The 22980-nt window shown below is 44.8% G+C and overlaps 1 protein-coding gene across 1 annotated transcript; it reads right to left on the bottom strand.

Moving 5' to 3' along the window:
* Positions 1 to 4531: 4531 nt before the first annotated feature.
* Positions 4532 to 19934, bottom strand: LOC107206481 (cholesterol 24-hydroxylase). The gene is made up of 15 exons (XM_015632333.3): positions 19787 to 19934; positions 17849 to 17926; positions 17277 to 17358; positions 16659 to 16732; positions 15880 to 15966; positions 15150 to 15288; positions 14420 to 14530; positions 13455 to 13611; positions 13071 to 13133; positions 11773 to 11845; positions 11241 to 11325; positions 9312 to 9422; positions 7579 to 7667; positions 6614 to 6680; positions 4532 to 5799 (listed from the first exon to the last, which is right to left on the bottom strand). The coding sequence occupies exons 1-15, from the start codon at positions 19912 to 19914 to the stop codon at positions 5638 to 5640; spliced, it is 1506 nt and encodes a 501-aa protein (XP_015487819.1). The 5' UTR covers positions 19915 to 19934; the 3' UTR covers positions 4532 to 5637.
* Between the last annotated feature and the right edge of the window lie 3046 nt (positions 19935 to 22980).

Genomic DNA, 22980 nt, shown 5'->3' with positions numbered 1-22980 from the left:
AAAAGTCAAACCAAACACGTCCTCCAGCAAAACCAGCCAATCAGCCAAGGCAGGCAGAAAACACACATTTATCGTTTGTCTGTGAGGCGATCAGATGGATCGGCGTGGTGACACAGCCCAGGGCTGCCTTCTGTGACACCCGTACCTGCACGGAACAGGAAAGCGTTTCCGACGCGGGTGCGAGAAGCAAGCAGGACGGGTGCCTGCCGCGGCTCTGTCACTGGTTTTGGACACGTGTCTGCACCGGGCTCTGCCGTGCAGAAAGTCAGGTTAGTTTAGGGCAAAGGCAGATGCACTTCGTCTGCTTCTAATTCAGGCAATATGCAGTTAACTCTCCTCACTGAGCGGCCTGAAACACCAGCCAAATGGGTGGATTCACTTCTTTATTTATGTTTATGCTAGGAGGTTAGAATAGTGGTCTGCCTCTCCACCTGGTTTGCTTTGTTTTCTGCCCTGATGTTTTCAGTGGCATAACTAGCCACTGGACCCCCCCAGAAAGGGAGCAGGTGATGCATGGCACAGTTGGGGTTGGAGGATGTCACTGACCTGTTCCTAGAGCCTGCAGGTCGTCCTTCTGGCACTGGCACACAGTGGGTGAGACTGCACAGGGTGTGCCCTGGCTGTGATCAAGCAGTGGGACCTCTCAGTCCTGCAGTGCTGTGCTGCCCTGGGACACACTGCTCCATCTTCCCCTCTCCAAGCACAGCAGTGCCAATTCCTCTCTCCTGACTCACTCATAGCACACCCTGTGCGCACTGCTCGGGTCACGGCCACAAGTCACCCTGCAAAGGAACCTTTGTGAAACATCCCTGAAAAATTCAGCTTTAATGACATGGCCAGTGGGATGGAGATTTTCAGAGATTACGGCAAGTCAGCTATCATTACCGGTGATCCCCAGGGCTATTTTAATAAAAAGAATATATATAAATGATGACATTTAAATAGCTTCCTTCCCAAAGGGCTGCAGAAAGTTTCCCTTTCACCTCCTGTTGGTTCAATACCACTGGAGCAGGCAATGAGACAGAATAAAGTGCCTCAGCAGAGCACAATTGTTCTGTGTGAGAATAAGGTAAGAGTGTGGTAGAAATGAACTCTGAACTCAGGTCATTTCCAGATGGCAGAGTTTGGGGAGGGAAAGCAAAACAAATGGTCTGCTTACATGTAAAATAATCAAGTGGAAAATCTCAGGCCTCCTGTGCTTACCCATGCACAGACAGGTTAGAAGCTAATCCCTGAACAGCTCTTTCAGTAGCTGAATTTCCTTTGCTGCTTTTTAACCTTAACAGCTCTTTAATTACTGTTCTTATTTTCAAATCAAGTATACATCTGTGTCATATTAATGAATATTCATTGTCACTGGAGAGGTATTAAATGCATTTTTACCTGAGTTTCCAAGGGAATAGATGCCAGCTGTGTGTGCTATTATCTAATTTCAGCCTGTCCTCAGTGCTGTAATAGTATCAAGACCTATTAGAGTAGACTCACAGATACATAAAAAAACAATGAATGTTTACTTGCTTTACAGTGGCACTTAAGGATTCCTGCCAAGATCGTGGCTCTGCTGCAAGGCTCTTTGCAGACTATGGCACAAGAGGTAGCCTTACTTGACACAGCTGTCACCTGAAATGGAAAGCACAGCCAAGTGCTGGAGCAAGGATATAGCAGTGGAGTATGTGGTCATTTAGTCTTTTAGTTCCTTGGAGGGTTCTGCCTGATTTTGTTGCCTTTGGTAGCACATGAGCACTGTGTGGAGCAGATGGGTCTGTGTTACAGATACCTGTTTTGTGATCATATGGTCTCTGCAGCAGAGGCTGCATAAATCCAGGGAAGGCTTCCTGTTGCAGCTCTCATCATACAAGTGCAAATCCACATATAGTTAACCTAACTGGTGTACTAGGCCCACCAGTACCTTACACTTTCTTATCTACATTCATTCCTTTATAGGCTATAGATGGAGCAGAAGGCTGTCTACTGCTCAGAAAATATCAGGCTGTGCTATAATTTCAACGAGTGTGATTGAATCCCATGCCTCTTAGCTTCTTCTGGCTTCCTGCAAGGGCTGGAATGAAATTCCTCTCATGAAAAATTGTTCTGGCACTAATGCTAGCTGGGCTCCTTTCTCAAAATGTATGAGTCTGTACATGAAGTGTAGATGAAAAATTGTGAGTCTCCTGTGCTCCAGACTAACTGGGATGAGAAAGCATCCCATTTTCCCATGCCAGCACTCAAAGTGTTTGCCTTCTGAAAGACAGACACCTCTGGGTGCAATTTCCCTTGCTGGTTCCCTCCTATCCCAAGAGATCTAGGCAGCAGCATTTTCCTATTTCTTGTCTATGACACTGATCTAGAAGGGATAAGATCAAGTTCTTGGGTTAGCATAAAAAACCTGGGGAGAAATCCTGTGGGGAAAGTTTTCACTCTGAGCACATACATGAAAGTCCTGGGCATCAGCCCAGAAGATGGAGGCCAGGAGTTTATAGGTCTGGGAGACGGATCAAAGAAACCTGCAGCAGCCACTTCAGAACAGGAGGAAGACTTAGACAGCTCTAATGAAGACTCTTGGGAATACGTGTCTTCACTGGTGCCCTGGCCTTTGAGGGCAGCACTTACCTTGACTCCTGCCAGCTGAGCTTCTGGCTGTCTCCAGACAGTTCCTGTCCAGCTGCAAGTGTGCACATCTGGGGCAGGGTGAAAGCCAGAGGAGCTGCTGGAGGGCAGGCACTGACCTGCAGAGTGCAGGGCCAGGAGCCATCCTGAGCAGCCTGGCTTTGCACTTCCATGTCAGCTGGGAAACCTTCTTGCATGCAGCCTCCAGACACACAGCACTGGCCTGTGTGTGGCCATGCCTGCGTAGCACCTAGTCAAAAATCACCCCACCAGCCATTTCCAGATTTCTCTTTGTATTGCCCAAGAGCCAGGAAAAGGATAAGAAAGATGCAGGTATGATACCTTCCTACAAACACATGAACTAGGGACACAGACTTTGCTCTTCTTCTTTCCCACACCAGCCAGGAAGCCTAGCTGAGAGCTTGGTGCAATAATGATTGCCCTAGAACTGAAATAATATGTTTCTCTTCCCAAGAAGGAAGAAAAACTGTCTTTTTCTGTGGTGTCCAAGACAGCTGCAGCTCCCAGGTGTTTTTATAGCCCATGGCAGGCACAGCTGTGTCTCCCTAGGCACTTCTGGTCTGAGGTTTCTCAACAGGGTTTGGCAAAGCTGATGCCAGCACCCAGATCGCATATAGGGCACTATGAACCAGCTTTCCTGGACCTGCTCCATGGGTTTTTTTGGGGGAGAGCTTGTGGTATTTTTTGTTCATTTGTTTATTTGTTTTGTTTGTGATTTTTTTTGTTTTTTTGGTGTTTTTTTGTTTTTGTTTTGTTGGGTTTTTTTTTGTTTTTGTCAGACAAGGGATCACCTCCTGGCTAGAGGTACAAGATGAAACCATGATAATGCTGCAGGGCATTTGTGTGGCTCCACAGGCCACCATCTCCTCCAGTACAAAGGCAACCTGACTTAAGAGAGGAGCTGTGAAGGCTGAGGAGTGATGCTGCTGTTGGGTGCATCAGCAGTGAGTGCTTGCCATCTGCTGGGAGGCAATCAGCTTGATAGGAGACACTCTTGGATGCAGGAAAAAGACAAAGGCCTGGGCCAGTGGTCCCTGAAGAGCTGGATGGCATTTGGGCTTGCAGAGAGAGCAGGTGGAGTATCCTCTGAGAAGGGTAAACACAAAGCAGACAGGAAGCTCTAGTCTTGGGCACACGAGGGCTGACAGAACTCACTGCAGGATTTTGACATGCTAACACCCTCCTTGAGCCTTGCTTGGAGGTGCCTGACCTCATTGCAGAGGTGGCAGAAGGCAGTTAGGTGTTTGTGTAACTAATGAATCTCAACTCACTCATTGGTATCCCTGAGCAGAGCCCTGGTGTGGTGACACCTCACATTTCCACAGCACAATTTGCCAGTGTCTGTCAAGCTGTCTGTGTGCTGTTCACAGCATATGCCACTCCTGTCACAGCTTCCCCCCACTCCCCACAGCACCGAGATGCTGCCCTGCCTTGGACATATTCTCAGGATTCAGCCATTTGTTATGCCACCAGCACATCCATCCATGGCATGGAACATCCTGCTGCCTGTTGCATCAGCTCCTGGGAACACATGTCCAGCTGAAGAGTCCTCAGTCTTCTCAATGAGATTTCATTAATGTCTAGGAGGATATAATCAGATTTCCAGCACAAGGTCCTGAAGAGCTGGTCTACTGATAGATGGACTAAACCTTCCTTTGCAGTACAGGTATTGGTACTCCAGGTGCAAGTCATATTACTGCACTGTGAGGTGTTGATTGTACTATCAACAGCAGCATCTGGGCCTGCTATCCCACTGCTGCACTGAGAGAGATGGTGCACAACAGGAACAAAGTCAGGGAAAGCTCTGAAATGTTACTTTCCTGGTATGGAAACCACCACAGGAACTTGACAGTGTATAGACTGTGCTCTTGCCCTTTTAATTCAGAAAAATAAGAAACAAAAGTGGCAGCGTCAAATGCCTTTAATTCTCTGTATTTCATGATAGAGGAGGCCCAAACTCCTATTAGATATCTAAATATTTCTGGAAGGCAGCATTTTAAATGATAGTTTTTTCTCCCTAGCAGAGTCTGGCTGCAAGCTACACGCAGTGAGCTATTCAGGCACGTCTGCAGAAGAAGGGGGGTTGCAGGACCTTCCTTCTCCTGTCTCTGGCTCAAATTGCAGACACATTTCTTCAGTGCAACACCATTTTAAGCAGCATTTCATTCAGGCACTTATTTCCAGCCCTCCTGTACCTACTAGACCATCGGGTCTAAGTGTTACTGTATTTGTGGCAAACGAGATGAGGAAAATGATCCAGGTTAAAATAAATGCAGCAAGACTTTCCCTACAAAGAAGAGTGTCTCAGAAGAATAAGCACAGGCTGTGTGGAGGGGTAGGAGGAAGCAGGAGAGTCCCTTTCTACAGTGTGGACTGGGAATCTGCGCTTTGCATAATATCAAAAGTAGAAGAGACTGAATAAAAATTGGGCAGTAGCAACAGGAGAAAGCAGGTCTTGGACTCTGATTTTTTGCATTATTTTTTTCTGATTGTTCCTATCAATTGTTATTCACATTTGGAGCAGGGATAGAAAAATTGCTTTGGCTGAGAGACTATCTCCAAACATCTCTTCCTAAATTCAGCCCAAATTTATGCTCTACTCTCTTCTGACTTCATCGTGTAAGAAACTCCCCAAAGAAGGGCTTCCTTAGGCCATATTATGTTATATATAAGCTTAGTGGAAACAATGAGCTGGGGCTGGAGTGTAGGTTTGTGTGGTACTCTAGGGATACTCCAGTGAGAGGATGTTCTTTTCCAAGTCTGGTCAGAATCAAATAGCCCCCCGGCAAAAGAGCAAACTTGGAAATTCCACACACTTCCAGATTGAAGATGCTCAGTAGAGTGACTCTCGTAAGGTTTTCTTCAGTAAATGATGAGGAAGGTTAGAAATAATATTAGTCTAGTAATCCTCTAAAGGGGTCTGCAAAATCTAACCTTTGATTAGTGTCAAGATCTTCAAAATCAGAAGACACACTACCAGTAGCATGCCATGCTCCCCTCCCTGAGCAGTCATGCCTGGCAGCCTCTTGCAGAGCTCCTTGGCTTTAATTTACATATTACTCCATCTAGTGGCCTTAAGGTTCCAGCCTCCAAGAGTTTAAAACTCTGTCCTGGCACCAGCTGGATTTCAAACCTCTGCAGCAGCTTTGCCATCACCACTTTTACCTCCATCTGTTAGGAAGAAAAGCAAACTGTCAGTGACAGCAAATACAGATGCTTAAAGTCAGTCTGCTATCTTAAACTGCCTTGTCAATACAGAGATTTAGAAGTTAAATATTACTCTTTAAATGCAGTCGGTTGAGTTTGGGCAGGAAACCTGTGACTTCCTGGATTTGAAGACAACTGACAGGCACTAAGATCAGTCTTTCTGGTTATGTGTTAAACCCTTTTGGAAGTCAGAGTGTAAAACTAAAGCACTCTGAGCACTGGTGCTAAGATGAGGTCACAGTACAGATCCAAAGCACTGGCCTCCAGCTATCCTGAAATGCTCTCTGCCATGCTCAAACTTATTAAATTGTTCCTCCTGTCCATGAAGCCCCCTCCTCACCTACTCTGTGCCAGTTCTGGCTTGTGTCCTCCTCCAGCTTATGTTTTCCTTGCCTTGATCCTGTCAGTGGCAGCCACAGGATGATCCCCAAGACCCCCTTGCACATCCCCTGTGTGCTTGACTTTAGCAGGTAAAGGAATGTTGACTGTGATTCCCATTAAGGGGTTTGGGTTCAAGCAGGCTGAGCCAGGGCAGTTGGGAGGGAGTGCAGCCTGCTGCTTCTCCCTGCAGATACCTTGGCTACATGGATGTCTGCTCTTGTGATAGCATTTGAGAGACATGCCTGTCATGGGCATGGGGGAAGATCTTCCCTCTTAGGAGAAGAGGGTCAGTGCACAGGGCATCAGGGTGGCCTCTGGCTCACCACCACTTATGGTCAGCACACCCTGAGCTGGCCCAGTGCTTGCTAACAAAGTGTTTTTCCAGGCCTCCACTCACCTGTGCAAACACCTGCCCAATGCAGGATCGGGGTCCCAGAGAGAATGGAAAATAGCAGTAATATGGCCTGCAAAGAAAAATGTTCAAAACTGTTACTCTGACAACTTGGTTGTAATGAAACAAGCAAATATTTCATCACAGCAGCAAGGAAATGGTCTAAATATCCCCTTGCCTATCAGACTTGTTAAAGCAGTCTCCAAATTTACTCTTTTTTTTTGCTTCAGAGCAGCAATATAGCTCAGCAGCATGTTTCCTTGTCATCCCTCCTTACTGTATGGCTCAGCTGCCAGAGCTGTTTTGATGCATGCCAGCCTCATTTCAAAGCTGAATGTCAAGCACCCTCTAACTGCTCTTCAGCCTGTCATGAGGATGTCACAATCCACTCAATTATTGCTCCTTTGGGCAGCTCTGAACCATGTGAGTGGGGGGGTGTTTGGTTTAGGAGACCAGACTAACTCTAGGCTAAAGGAAAACTCCTGACTCATGAAGTAGCTGGTGCTGATTTCTGCATCTGTTTAGTCACTCACTGGTCCCTTCTATTGCTCTCCTGAACACTGGCTAGACTTGGGCTGCCTGCCCATGTGCAGCATCTTCTCTCCCTCACCCCCTTCTCTCCTCTCTAATATGGAGACATTTCAAGCACCCTGGGACCAGGGCTGTCACACATTAAATACTTGCATTGTGTTAAGGCAAATATTCAAACTGGTTTGGGCCCAAAGCTTTGACCTCAATATAAACATTTAATAATAATAATATTAATATTTTCTTTGTAAGGTAACATGTGGTCTAAAGAACTCTTGAACAAAAGCTGTGCATTATTTCTCTCTATTTACATTTGGATGATTTAGTGTTACTCATACTGGAACGAAAAAATAGTTTTATTCTACTTTTCCTTTCCTTGAAATATTTTCCTGTAATGGTTTTTTAATACATATTTCATAACACGAGAGTAAAAAGAAGCTCACTTAGGTGCATCTTTGCTGAATCGATCTGGATCAAAAGTAAGTGGATCCTTGAAAAACTTTTCCATCCTTCCCATTACATAAGTGTTGAGCTGGCAAGAAAGAGTTTATTTTTGTTAGTTAGGAGCAACACACTGAAAATGCCTCTTTGCTGTCAGAGGTATAAAACCATAAATGCCTTCCACTCCCCAGTCCCAACTGACAGTATTAATTCATACCCCAGTTTTAGTCAAAATTTTAGAGAAGCCAGTACAAATATGCCCAGGAAAGATTTTGGCCCTCTCATCCACAGGTCTGTTACATTTCAACAGAATTCACAGAATGACTAGGTTGGAAGAGACCTCCAAGATCATCGAGTCCAACCCATGTCCTAACACCAAAAACTGTATAATGGCACTGATAAAGCCACATCCAGTCTGTTTTTAAACACATCCAGGGATGGTGACTGCACTACCTCCCTAGGCAGACTATTCCAGTACTTTATCACTCTTTCCTAAAAAACTTTTTCCTAATATCCAACCTATATTTCCCTTCGCACAGCTTGAGATGGTGTCCTCTCATTCTGTGAGCTGCTCCCTGGAGAAAGAGACCAACCCCACCTGACTACAGCCACCTTTCAGGGAGTTGTAGAGAGTGATAAGGTCACCTCTGAGTCTCCTTCTCTCCAGGCTAAACAACCCCAGCTCCCTCAGCCGTTCCTCACAGGGTTTGTGTTCCCAGCCCCTCACCAGCCTTGTTGCCCTCTCTGGATCTGCTCAAGCTTCTCAAGGTCCTTCCTGAACTGAGGGGCCAGAACTGGACACAGAACTCAGGTGTGGCCTCACCAGTGCCAAGTACAGGGGAGGAATGACCTCCCTGCTCCTGCTGGCCACACCATTCCTGATACAGGCCAGGGGCCATTGGCCTTCTTGGCCACCAGGGCACACTGCTGGCTCATGTCCAGCCGGCTGTCACCAGCGCCCCCAGGACCCTTTCTGCCTGGGCACTGTCCAGCCACACCATCCCCAGCCTATAGCACTGCAGGGGGTTATTGTGGACAAAATACAGGACTCAACACTTGGATCTAATAAACTTCATCCCATTGGACTCTGCCCATCCATCCAACAATTCCAGGTCTCTCTTCCTTTTTCTCTCTTCCTTCTCCCTTCCAACAGATCAACACATGTTCCCAGCTTAGTGTCATCTGCAAATTTACTGATGAAGGACTCAGTACCCTCATCCATGTCATCAATACAAACATTGAACAGGACTGGCCCCAGCACAGCCCCCTGAGGGACACCAGTGGTGACAGCACTGGCTGGCAGCTGGATGCAGCACCATTCACCACCACTCTCTGGCTATCCAGACAGTTCCTAACCCAGCACAGAGTGCTCCTGTTCAGGCCGAGGGCTGCAGCTTTTCCAGGAGTGTGCTGTGGGAGACAGTGTCAAAGGCCTTGCTGAAGTCCAAATAGACACATCAACAGACTTTCCTGTATCCACCAGGCGGGTCACTTGGTCATAAAAGGAGACCAGGTTGGTCAAACATGACCTACCCCTCCTAAGCCCGTGCTGGCTGGGTCTGATGCCCTGGCCATCCTGTATGTGCTGCATGATGACACTCAGTATAAATTGCTCCATTACCTTACCGGGTACTGGGGTCAGGCTGACTGGCCTATAATTACCAGGATCCTCCTTCCTACCCTAATTTGGATTAGCTGGGGCACCTAAAAGCTGCTGATGGTGGATGGGACTCACAAAGACTGTGGTGTTTGCAGGAATTCTGATGCCATTGATGACCTGCTCCTTCTCCAGCCTGCGGAGCGTCCCTGAGACGGGCGGGTACAGCCGCAGCGACTCCTTCAAAACCTGTGTCAGCAAAAAGCACAAGAGTCAGTTAGCTCATACACTGTAGGAAGCAGAAATAAAATTAATTACCTCCCTATGGCCTTTCACTTTAGCTAAATAGGAGATTTTGACTTTCAAAATGGATGCTGGTCTATCTGCCTTGGACTCCTACAGGCAAAATATATAGCTAAGTCAGCTCCTTCAGGCCTGGCTCTTTCTTACAGCTGGTCAAATACAGAGAAAAAGCCACAAAACCCAGAAGAGATCCTGGAACAGATCTAACACCTCAAGCCAGATGAACAACTGAGCAAAACGCATTAGGAAGCAAACTCAAAGGGAATGTCTAAGAGCGAAGTCTCCTGTCCCTAATGAGCTGTTCTGGGCACTGGCTGCCATAAGGGTGGGTGATTGCTCCTACCTCCTTCCCACTCTCAGCTCCTCCCTTTGTCCTGCTTCTGCTGCTTAAGGAACTGAGCCAGGTCAGAGCCCCAAAAAGACAAAAACAACCTGGCAAAGGAAAATTAATGGGAATGTTGAGAAAAAAAATGGAATAAGACCATTTCTTTGGGTGTCAGTGAGCTGTAAGAATGGCTTATTTCATCAAAGGGAAACCTAATTAACAGTGAACATGAGTGTTGCACTGAAAATGCAATTAAAAGTGTGCATGCACAAGTGGACTAATGAAAAAGAAACCTGGACAAAAGGATTCAGAATTGCCTGAACAACAGGAGAGGAGTCCCATAGTCTCTGATACTCCAGTGATGGACTGGCTCTGACCAAGGGTGACTGATTTTGGTTGTACAGATCCAAGCTTGTGCTCTTAAATAAATGGTCTGCTTTGAAAAGCTCTCATGTGATCTGTCTTAAAACTGAAAGGATTAGATACCTCATCCTAATTGGAGTGGTATAATTGTGATGGTGTTTGGAGAAGCCTAGGAAGCCTGCTGATTTCTGCAATCACATAGGGTTGTCTTTTTCTTATGAGAAACAGACCTGTGAAATCTATCTGCTATCAAAGCACAGTAATTTGTGGGATAGGATATGGCAAATGGTAAAACACTGTTGCTCACCTCAGCAGGGTAGTTTAAAACAAAAAGGATCATGGCAGACTACTAAAATCATGGGGTAATTTATGCAGAACAGCTGCCAGGACTATGATTCAGCCTCTCCTGAGGGCTACTGGTGTCCCCTATCTTGTGAAAAAAGGAAATGTAACACAAACATTGGCTAATAGCCAACCCTGGCTTTGCAGTTAATTACCAATCAGCATTTCCATACACAAGACCTCTTTTAGGACCAAACTCTTCCCCCCCACCACCCCAAGTGACTGAAGAGGGTTTCAATGCTGAATAATGAAAAACTGACATTAGAAAATCCAGCCATTATTTTTGGCTATCCTCAAATTCCACTTTATCACATATGGTGAGATCATAGCTGGAAATGCTTTAACAACAATCAAACAAAAATAGAGCAGTGAATTAAGACAGTGTGTGGGATTCACACACAAATTGGGCTCAAAGTTGCACACCTTTCTTAAAATTATACCTATTGTTTCACCTTAAACAGATGGGGATTATGCAACTCTGCTGCTGCTCCCAGACTGGTAATAATTAAGGAAAGCAGTGAAGGAATCTGTAAATTTGAGGAGCATCTTTCCCAATAAGGCTGGACTACTGAAATGTGTTGGGCTACTTGCTTGCTGACTCTCTGGGGACAAACCCTATCATGACAAAATATTAGCATAATTTTTAAAATTTTGTAAGTGTGGGGTTCCTCCATGACATGTCAGAGGTGCTACCAAGCAGCTCTGCATGGTATCTTACCTCACTCCTACAGTACCTGCGATAAGTAGGTGAGCTTGCCAAGATCCTCATAGTCAACGTCTTTCTTGGCACCAAGAACCTCATCCACTTCAGCCTGAGCCCTGCAGTTCAATTAAAACTTGTTAGCTGCAGATGCTGGTTTCTTGCTAGGCAAGTTGACAAATTACATTATTTTACTTTCCAGACACTCAGTTGGACTTAAACACGCCATCCTCAGGCAAAATGCCAACCAATTCCCATCCAGGCTTCCTGAACTTGTACCTCACATCAGGATGAGGCAATGTCCATACAGGGCAGCTGAATCCAGTGGGATTTGGGACCTGTATGTATAAAGGCTTTGAAAAAAATCACCTAAGTGAAACTGAAATAATCCATCTTAAGGTTTTTATTTTTTTTACATTTTGGATGTATTGGTACTAAGAAACTGCTTATTTTTGGAAAGAGACTAGAATTTATTTGGAACTGATCTTAATATTTTAATAACCCTTACAATTAAGTTAATCTTGAAATTAACATCAAGCTGAGTCTGCAAATTGGAGCACACGTACCTTTCCAGTATTTCAGGATGCTGACCCAGTGCCATTACTGTAAATGTCATCTGATTGGCACTTGTTTCATGACCTATTGATAACAAAAACCAGTTTAAAAGTTAGTATGAAATAATACCATGATACAAAGATGGTCTACTAGAGTGATATGAGGAAGCTTTAAACATCAAACCCCAAATGTTCTATTTCAAATATGATAGAAAATAAAGGAAATAATAAAAGGTATATGAAGTCTACATAAAGAGCTTTCAACAATGACAAGAAAAGGACACAGCTTGCAAAGATATCACCCATATTGCCCAAGTCAAGGCTGCAGTGGTTGTATCAGCACCTACTGGTCATGAGCTCCCGACAGGAGGACCAGTGAGGTCCAGGTTTGCCTTGTCTTATTATGGGACACACAGTTCTGCCAAAAATGAAGGATTTACTGGTTTTGAGGGAAAACAGAACTTCTTACCATCACTGGTAAGAAGTTCTGTTTCTTTGGAAGGTCTTTGGAAGGTCTGCTTTACGTGTTAGGATGACCCTGCTTGAGCGAAGAGGTTGGACCAGAAGACCCTTCCAACCTTACCCACTTTGTGACTCTGATGTGGACACTTTTCCCTTTTTTTCATGGGCATATGTACCATTTTAAAGCATTACAGAAAACAGACTTCTGCAAAGATGTCTACTGCAATAACATCTTTCTTGCCAAAAACAGCATTTTGACCTCACCTTCTTATGAACCTAAATCCTCTTGATCTGCAAAATGTTTATCTCACATAATTACTCAGCCCATACATTTTCTGACTGGCTTGACAGTGTCTTCTCCTACGTAAGCAAGAATGGCATTTAATTGTGTGGGTGAGGCGATGCAAAGACACATTGAATATGTAAAAGATGGTTTTGGTGGGGTTTAGTGGGATCTGGGTGGAAGGTGCAGAACCCCATAAGGAACAGCCTTGCACCCCAGTGGGCAGTGGAAAGACAGAGGCTGGAAAACAGAGTGGGAAGCCAGTGGCTGGAAAACGTCAGCCTGGAGTTATTTGCTGTGTTGATATCACTGAAAGAAGGCAATATATCATTTGTCTGTGAGAAAACGAAGAGTTCTCTTCAGACCTCACCCAGCTGGTCCTATGCCAGTGTAATATTGCTGTCTTTCAACCAAGAAACTCCTGGTTGCAGCAGTGTCACACGGAGTGATGATGTTAATGATGTTAATTATGATTAACAAGGATCTTAATCATGACCTTGTAGACAGCTCAAAAATGAGTACAGCTTCTCACATGACATATCCAAGCATTAAAATAGCTACTGACCTGCAACAAAGAAAGTGATAAAGTTATCCAGAATGTTTTCATCATCTCTAGTTTCCTCCAGAGCTGTCAAGACAGAAAAACAAATAGGATTAGAAAATGCCCCAGTGCCCCAGTTGGACCAGCCAGAATGCTCTGCCTGTTTGGCACATATTGGCTGAGGTGGCATCTAGAGAGGATGCTGAGTGAGCCTTTCAGTGGTGACTTGTGACCAATATTTGATCCATCACTAAGAAACAGGGAATTTTTAAAGCAACTCTCACTATCTTCAGTGTGAAAACAACTTTAAAGGAAGATCCAAGTTCAGATCCCCAAAACAGTCCTCCCTGAATTTCACAGCAAGACATACCACAGAGAAATTCACTCAAACAGCAAGGTGTCTCTTACCATCTCCTTTCAGTATCTGTGTAAGAATATCCACTGTGGCTTCTTTCCCATTCTGGATGGCTTCTCTCCTCAGCTCAATGCACTCCTTCCCCACACGTCTCAACAGCCTCACACTCTCCCTGGCCTCCTTTACCAGCTTCTGATGCCCTGGCATGAACTGAATACAGAGTTTATTTTGTCATTTTATTCCTTTTGCTGGTTAAAAAAAAAAAATGTCAGTGTTATTTTACATGTGAGCACCTTGTTTTCCACTAAATGTCACTTGCCACAAAAACATTTGCTCTCCATGCAACAAACTGAATGCCTGCAGGATGAAGGGTTTGGGCTGAAATAAGAAACATTTCAATCTGTGCATGCTGATGTCGTGTCTCATCAGAGGTGAGGTTTTGGGTACTGTGAGCAAAATTCATCACCTCTTCATGGAAAGAAACTGCAGCATGCAATGCAGAATCGCACCCCTGGTCTCAAAAAAGAAAACAGGAGTTCTTAAAGTCTGAACTATGGCTTTGATGAGACACTGGAATAATTCTTTACTTAAATATTTCATATTACATTCATTATTTCCTAGTAGATTAATTTGGTAGATGAATTTGAGTTGAAAATGTAATTTTTTCATGGCAAGAATGCTCAAATTTCTTCCACCCTGATTGAAGGCTGCAATCCTTCTTGGACAAATGGCAAAAATCTCAATTTTTAATGGCTATGAGAGCATAAAACCATATCAGGAGACACATGCAGGGGTGAACAAAAGAAAAAAATGCATTAAATATTAATGTTATTATTAATATTAATGTTAATTTTGAGAGTTTTTTAAAGCACTAATGAATTTTATCTTGATGCACACTGGAGGGAAAGATCTACAGATGACAGCTTCCCTGACATATATGAACCTTGCACAACTGCATGAACTCAAGCAGGAGCAGCTGAATGTGAGGAGAGAGGACCAAAGTGAGGAGAGTACAGACCCTTATGAAGGGGACGCGTGCCTTGTTCAGTCCCTCCATAATCTTAGTCACAGCACTGGGTAAAGCTGTCTGGTCATCACTCAGTGCATTTAATTCCAAGCCAAAGGCTACCTGAGAAGCAGGAGAGAAAATAGACAACTTGCTGGGGTGGGGGTGAAAGAGCAGGAGAGCCTCAGAGCGACACCTTTTCCCCTAAAACTATCTCAGGCTAGACCCTGCCTTGCAGGAGGCTGTGAGGGGAGGGCAATATTGACATTATGTCTTCTCCTTATTTGGGAAGTTTCCTCCTAAAATTTGCCCTAAACCAGTAAATTAATAATTTTCTACTACTCTCCATTCCTCCCAAACTGGTTTGCATAGAAAGGGAAAAGGCAGCATAAGGCAGACTTCATGCAGACATGCCATGGCAATAATACAACCTCCAACCATGAAAGAGCCCTGGTGTGTCCCTTTTGGCATGGAGGGGTGGGAGGTATGAGGCTGAAAGGACTCTTCCAAAGGTCCCCATCCTGTAGGCCACACCTAGACTTTACAGACCCTTCCCTAACTGCCCTTTCCCATGGCTTAGCCTGAATGGAAGTGACACAATTAGTCCTGCAGGACTTCTGGCACTGCTGGGTAAAGGTCTTTCTCCCTGCCTCCAGCTCCTGATCCCATCCTGCTGCTGGCTGCCATTATTTCCATCACTTCCTGCCAGTTGCAGAGGAAACAAGAAATGGACAGCGGGTACCTTTCCAATGATATCCATGGTCACCCGGCTCATCATCGACAGCATGCTAAACTCTGTTTTTCCATCTGCCTTTTCCTCTAGCTTCTCCACCAGCTCCTCTGCTTTTTCATTAAAAGTTTCCATCAGACCAATCAGGTAGCTGAACAATCAATAAAGATGAGTAATGGGGGCTCTGGAGAGGATATCTTTGCTCAGAAAAAATAACCTTCATTATTTTCCATAGAAAGTTGTAAATTTTTTTAAAAATTTATAATTAACTTGCCTCAACACATTAAAAAGCAAACATATAAAATGAGCTACATTCTTCTTACAGCAGCCCTGTTCTGCCCTGCCATGTAATTAGTATCTGTCATGGCAAAGGGCAGTGGCCTGTGCCCAACAAGGCACATGGACTTTATCTTTGGATCCTACACACTGAATCAAGGGGCACAAGAAAACCAGACCAACCCTATGCCTTATCTTTTCCAACAGGATAAGGCAGCCATAATCCTGCCCCAGAATATACAACCTTCAGACATTTCTGCCATTGCTGAGTTCAAAGGGGTGCCACTGCTCCATGGGAAGTCTTGTCAAATTATAATTAGCATGCAAATGGAGTGCTAGATTCTTAGTTAAATATGATTTTGGCACTGAATGTTGGAGTCTTTTTCATCCAAATATCAAATAAAGGGAGAAGCATGACAATACAGTAAAAGTAACAGCTAGATCATCCCAGAAATACTTGCCTTACCTTCGGCTGAAAGCTGAATCCATTATCCTCCGCTGCTTGCGCCAGTGCTCATGGTTGCAAACAGTTACCAAGCCATTCCCTAGAAACCTAGCACACAGGAAAACAAGGAAAGGAACAGTTTTATCCAAGGGAGCCTGCTGAATCCCGTGTAGTCACAAATGTAAGAGTTTCACATCTATTTTCTTTTCTTTTTCCTATGTGTATGGAGCACCTTTGAGCATGCAACCATTGCATCAATGTGGACAACAACCAAACAACATATTTTTTTTTCCAGGTAGGTGTGGACTGCTGAGTCCAATAAGATGCTGGCTCTTTACAGTTGTTATGCAAATAATTAGTATAATAACTGGATATTTAATAATATTGTATTTTTTAAAGCTTCAGACTACCAAAGAAAAATTCCCTTTTCTGGGAATTGTATTTAGAAGTTGCAAACTGCCATGCCTTATGGAGTGCTCTAAAACCACTGCTCTAAAAAAATGCTCTGAGAAATTTGATGATGGTCTTGAGCAGACTGCTCTGAGACTAACTGGACATTCCCAGGGGGAAAAAGGATACATGATCAAGGGAAAACAAAATCCAATATATCCTCCTCCCTGACTGTGAAGACGTTTGACTTGACATATAGTTTAATAGGTACATGCCGCTTACATGTGTCTGGAATTAGAGATTAATCCCAACACTAAGGCAAATGGTCTGAGTCAAAATGTCATGCCTGTGATATTATTAATCTTGCACTTATTTTCAGATCACAATGGATTCAGATGGCTTTTTCCTACCTCTCACCAAATAGGCTGAAGAGAGTACCATACACCATTGGATCCTTCGGGTGCTGTGGTGACATCAAGAACTCCTGAAATCAAACCTCAGATCAGTGAATACTGAAAGCAATCTCTTTCCCAGACAAAATACAAAATTTCACTCACACACATTTACTCCCTTCTTTTGCAGCAATAGTCTGAAGAGTAGATGATTTATTATTTTGTGTGCCCCAATTCCCCAGTTCCTGTGCTGCTAGCTTGCTCTGCATGCCTCTAGCACTTTTTTGCCCAATAACTTGAAATCTCACTGTTTTAATTGCAAAGATTTAGAGAAAGAAATTTGGTATCTCGTGCCCCATTCATTTGAGATACTAAGCTCTTGTACAGAGCCTGCTTTTCACAAATGGAAAATGTTAGCTCTATGTGCTGTTTAAATAAAAGTAACAAAATAAATTACCTGATCAAGGAAAAAATTAATCAGGACAACCTGGAGAGCAAAGCACCTCATCCTCCTAACCCAGCCAGAGCCAAGCACAGAATGGCTGCTCTGTGCTACTCTGATCATCAGGCAACAGCTCTCCTGTTATGGAGGCATGGGCCGATCCCCACTATTGATTTGGCTTTATTTTTCAGTACCTTCACTCCTTCTGGACTCACAACCAATACTGAGATTCTGTGAAAGGCATTCACTCGTACAACAGGTCCATATTTCTCTGCCCTGTAAGAAAAGAAAATTTTAAAACAGAGAATGATGGTACAAACTAACATGTAACAGCTCAGATCTAATAACCCCAAAGGACCAGAGCACATTGCAGTGGGAATTACTGCAGTCCCCAGCCAATAAAGGCATTAAGAGAATTGCAGGACAGAATAATCAAGGTTGGAAGAGACCTTCAAGATCATCTGATCCAACCGTCAACCCATCACCACCGTGATCACCTCCAATCATGTGCCACATCCAGACGTCCCTTGAATATTTCCATGAAGTTACTCCACCACCATCCTTATTCCAACGGCAAACCATTCCTTCAGTGAAAGTTTTTTTAATATCTAATCTGATCTGAAAGATCAATGCTCTCTATCTAGCTCCTTTGCCAACCTTCTCAATTATGCTAATGATGTAATCCTGTAAGGGTCTTTGTGCCTTGATTTCTCTATATGTGCTACAGGACTAACTTATTCAATGTTATTGATGTGTCTCAACTCACCACTGCAGGAAGAGATCTGGCGTTAACTCCCCATTCCTCACCATTCTCCATATGATTGGCAGGTGTCCAAATAAAAAGCTGCAGAATATGAAGGTTACAAGTGTCATGAGGATGCCAACATAGGGTTTTGTATGGATTGCTTCCATACTTGCAGTCCTTGTTGCCCAGTGAGTGTTGCTTATGTTTTCCTCATAAGGGAAGATCAAAATAACTCTGAGCTGTGCCAATTCCCAGTTCTCATCAAGCTGGTAAATTGGGGACCAAAGACAGGCTGGTGTTCACATGCAACCAAGGCAGACCAGTACAGAGATGAAGGACGAGGTCTTTTTCATATTCTGTATTATAGGAGATTTTTGGGTCTGGATGGGAGCCCCCATGAATTGATTTGCTCTTTGCCTAGCTGACTGAATCTTGACTGCAGCTATTACATTGCTGTACATGAAAGAGACACTTGCATTAAATATTTTTTAATACATGCTCATCCCTGGTAAGTGTAACTTCATTTCTGTCAATGGATTTCTGTTAAAGGAGATTAGGTACCATCTCCTTATGTCCAAAACCATGTCATTTCAAATACTGAGGAAGATAATTACTGGTTAGTATGGAAATTAAAGAAATTAATAAAAAATGTTAACTCTTCAAATACAATAGCTGCACTGAAAACTTAGAGATCAATTCCTTCCTTCAGCTATGAGTGGTGAATTCCCACTGGCTTTGCATAAATCTGAGGGAAGATTTGGCCAAGTTCGTCTCTAAATGAAGCAAGCTGCACTCAAGGTCTGTTTTCAATTTGAGAGACAGAGGTCCATGCTATCATCCTTTTCAGTATAAATAAGCTATGGGGGAAAACTGAGTCTTATTTTATTAGTGTTGGAACTGAGAGGTGCTTAAAGTAACAAGAACTCAATGAAGTTAATTACACCTACAGAAACTTTTAATCCTCCACTTGTTTGACTCCTTTGTCACTGTATTCCAAAAAGATGTGAAAGCTCCAAATACAACACAACTCCTTTGTTAGCTCTGGAAGCCACTCTATCTGCAGCACAGGAAACAAGGTTCCACTCATGGCTCCTCTGGTGTGCCATCACTCCACCGTGCTATTTCACAGCTCAAAATGAACCTAAGGACCACCAGGGTCAGGTATGACAAGATCATCCTCTCTCTAGTCCTGGTATCTGACCCTGATTACACAAGTAGGCTGAAGCCTGGAGGTGGGCAGGAGAGAGCGGTGTCCCTGTAAGGCTGTGCATGAGTGCTGGTGTCTCTTTGTGGCATGTTACGGAGGGCATGTGCACCCACAGGTGAAGAGGGAAGCTCACACACTCCTGCAGGAACCGTGACTCCTTGTGACAGCACTGCCACTGCCTGGCTGGCAGCTTTCTCACTTTCCCTTATCACTTATGACATTTTTATTTATTTTTGGCAGAAACTAAACACCTGGCTTATGAAGGAGAGGACGGAAGGTGCCTGGTGGAGTTAGTGTCAATGTGCCTCCTGGAGCAGTGTGGTGCGGAGGGCGGTGCTGGTCCCTCCTGCACGGCTGCCGCTGCCGCCAGGTCCCTCTCCAGGGTCATGAGCAAACGCACGGCTCGGGTGGGCGACTCGAAAGCGCCCCTTGGGCCGCTTTGGCCACCAGGGAGATGGAGGTCAGGACATGCAGCCCCGGGCAGGCAGGCCGTGCTGCTGAGCCGGCTGCGGGATCCCCAGCGATGCCAGCGCTTCCCGGGCCGCGGGCACACAGCAGCGCTGTGCCCAGCCTGCTGACCCCTCGCCGCTGCCCTTGCCCGCACCCGCCGGGCCCGGTACGGCCCGTGGACACCGGCTGGAGGGTTTATTTCCTGCTCTGGCGCTGCCTTATGGCTCCAGCCTGGCAGGGAGCGCTCTGCGGAGACTCCGAGCCAGCCCGCCGCCGCCTCGCCTGCCCGGCCAGCCCCTTACCTCTCCCGCGGGGCGCCGGGGATGTAGTCGTACTTGGCGTGGATGTACTGCACGTAGCAGCAGTACAGGACGAAGGCCAGGAGGGACAGGGCCAGCAGAAGCCCCCCCGCCGCACACAGCACCTCCATCCCCGCCGGCTGCCGGCGCCTCCCCCCCACCGAGCAAAGGGCGGCCGGGGCGGGCCGGGAGAATCCCCGGCTGCGGGCGGGGACCGCCCCGCTTAAAGAGCCCGGCGGCGGCGGCGGCCTGCGCCCGGAGCGCCGTGCTGCTCCAACACACCCCCACGGCTGTGCCCCTGAGCATGGCTACGGATATGGCCCAGAGGAGGACACGAAGATGCTCAACGGGCTGGAGCACTTTTCTTCTGAAGACAGGCTGAGATAGTCAGAGCTGTTCAGCCCGGAGAATAAGAAGGCTCCGGGGAGATCCTATTGCAGGGGCTGCAAGAGAGCTGGAGAGGGACTTGTTACAAGGGCGTGTAGTGATATGACAAGGGGGAATGGCTTTGAACTTAAAGAATGTAGATCTAGATTAGATATTAGGAATAAATTCTTTACTGTGAGGATAGAGAGACACTGGAACAGGTTGTCCGGAGGAGTTATGGATGCCCTGTCCCTGGAAGTGTTCAAGATCAGGTTGAATGGGGCTTTGAGCAACCTAGTCTAGTGGAAGGTGTGTCCCTGACCATGGCAGGGGGTGAAAGTGGAACAAGATGATCCTTAAGGTCCCTTCCAACCCAAACCATTCTATGATTCCATTCCAGATACATACATGTATATATGTGTGTGTGTGTGTGTGTGTATGTACAGATATATGCTTTCCTGTGTGGAGATGATGCTTTGCACAAGTGCATGAGGGAGTCAGGAAGGATGCTGCACCTTCCTCTGTTTGTTTACAAAAATGTTTTAAATAAATCTCATCTCTGAAGTCTCCTAGACAAACCAAGTGCCCCAGGACAAAGAAGACAGAGACTTTTTGTTGACTTTTAATTGATTAAATTAGAAGAGACAAAGGAAATGTACTTTTGCCTGTAGGAATCAGTAGGTGAAGGTTTTTAGAGCAGTCTGTTTTGGGCACCATATTAAACAACATGCTCCCTCCTCATCCAGACACAGGAGTGAGAGCTGATACTGTTTTATTCAAAACAAGCAATCTAATATTCACTTACACAAATTGCATAAGGATTGCAAGACACAAGAGACTAAGCCATAAAATGGTGGAAATGAATTTCTGGTGAATGAAAAGTAATGCATGGGGGAAGATAAAATATGTGTATACATATCCATATACATGCAAGCCAGTTATATATATTTAGTGGTGGTACTTATTCAGGAATTTCACCTTAATGCTCAGTATAGATCAAAGGAGCAAGCAGAGCATTGACAGTGATTAGAAATGGGGGAGTGAGTGAAACATGATGTCTGGATGTACTGGTAGAGAGAGAGCTGGATAAACCCAGAGCACACCCACTGTGTGGGAATACCCCATTCACTCTTCCTACCAGCTTGGCAGAGGTCAGAACAGGTGAAGCCTCTAACTGGAAAAAGGATGAGTGAGGGAGGTTATGACAGGTGTCAGGAAAACCAGTGGTTTGGTGATAAATAAGGACAAATTGACTCATTACTTTGTGTAATTTAAGAACAAGGAGGTACCCACTGAAATGATCCAGCAGCAAGTGTAAAAGAGGAATATATTTTTCACAACAAATTGTTAAATGGGGGAACTCATGGGAACAAACTATTGTGTTAGTTAAGTAAGTAAGTTGGCCCACAAAGAGCCAGGGAAAGTGATTGGAAAATGGCACCAGGAACCATCACTGGCCTCAGCAGGACCTCTGCACTCCGGAGCAACAACCTCCATAGTCTCTAATAAACCCTCCCTTTATTTCTTCCTTCTCAGAGCCTTGCTAGGTCACTCCACCAATGCTGCAGCAGGCTGTGCCCACTCCATCCCTTTGAAGGTTGCTTATCTTACTTGTAGGGTGTCTGACACTCCTCTCTACCATTTCCACAGCTCTGAGTGCAGCAGGAGAAGCAAAAGCAGGATCCCCACAGCCCCACTATGTCCAAAGGAAAACAAGCACAGCACTTGTCAATCAGACTTTCACAGGACAGCCCCATTATAATCTCCTTTCTCTGCACAAGCTTTGCTCAATCATCTGGAGGCAGCATACCAAGCTACCTGGAATTTTATCATGTGCATTTTTCACCTCTGGGTTTCTGCCTTGTTTGACAGCAGGGCCTGTATCCTGACCACAGGATACACTGCAGGAGTTTTCATCCCATTTCCAATGGGGTGTATTTTCCCTGCACCCTTCCTTCAGCATCTCCCATATGGTCAAGGCTCTCTGCAGAAGGGAGAAAATGTGGCTCATGGCACCCCCTGTTTTTGTCCATCCAATGCATCAATCATCTGCCAGACACCTCTAAGACTCAACTCACTTCAGTTTCCAAGTGGAAACTGAATGTGCAAGAAACAATCTGCATGTTTTCCTTGGTTTTCTTATTAGGCTTTCTGTTACCTTCAATGTTAACACTGATTTTTCTTGAACTGGTAGTTCCTTCTTTGGCTCAAAACAATTGCCTTACAATGAATAATTATTTTCCCCTCTGTTTACAGTACATATTCTCCAAGACCATCATTATCATCTAACAGTTGTTTTCATTTATCTTAATTGAAACTGCTTTTTTTTTTTTTCCTTTTTTTTTTTTTTTCCTGTTAAGGCTGTGGTTTTAAAAGTGCTTTTTCAGAAAAAAGCTACCATTCCTTCCCACTGGTCAGGCAGTGCATATGATGGTATCATGGTATGAGTATCCACGACTAGGAAAGATACAGCTGAGAGCAAGAATAACTTCACCCAGAGAAAGTTTAAAAACTAAATCCTGCTGATGGAACCATGTTCCTAAAGACATTCAGTGAACTTCCTGATGAAACATTGATTTTCTGAGTTTCATCAATGGTTTTTCAGCATACTTCAAGAATGGACTGTAACTATCTGTAAGTTGTTTTTTCATTTGGAATCAGTCTCAGAATAATTCCTGGGGAAAATTCCTGCTTGTACCTTGTTTGTGACCAGCTAGCTGGAAGGTGATAAAGTATTTGTTATTTTATACATTTTGATGGGAAAGAAGGGCTATGTGATACAGTTCTAATCCCTGAGTAAATCAGGTAAGATCTAAAAATTAGGCTTCTCA

Source organism: Parus major, chromosome 5, assembly GCF_001522545.3.
Source record: "Parus major isolate Abel chromosome 5, Parus_major1.1, whole genome shotgun sequence".
Lineage (NCBI taxonomy): Eukaryota > Metazoa > Chordata > Aves > Passeriformes > Paridae > Parus > Parus major.
The sequence above is the reverse complement of the archived record's forward strand: the minus strand, read 5'-3'. Positions and strand labels throughout refer to the sequence as shown.

Coding starts and splice junctions, on each gene's coding strand:
- LOC107206481 (XM_015632333.3), bottom strand. CDS start 19,914: ATGGAGGTGCTGTGTGCGGCGGGGGGGCTTCTGCTGGCCCTGTCCCTC. Junction 16,733..17,276: donor TGAGTCCAGAAGGAGTGAAG/GTACTGAAAAAT, acceptor GTTTGATTTCAG/GAGTTCTTGATGTCACCACA. Junction 13,612..14,419: donor CACGCGTCCCCTTCATAAGG/GTCTGTACTCTC, acceptor CTCTGTATTCAG/TTCATGCCAGGGCATCAGAA.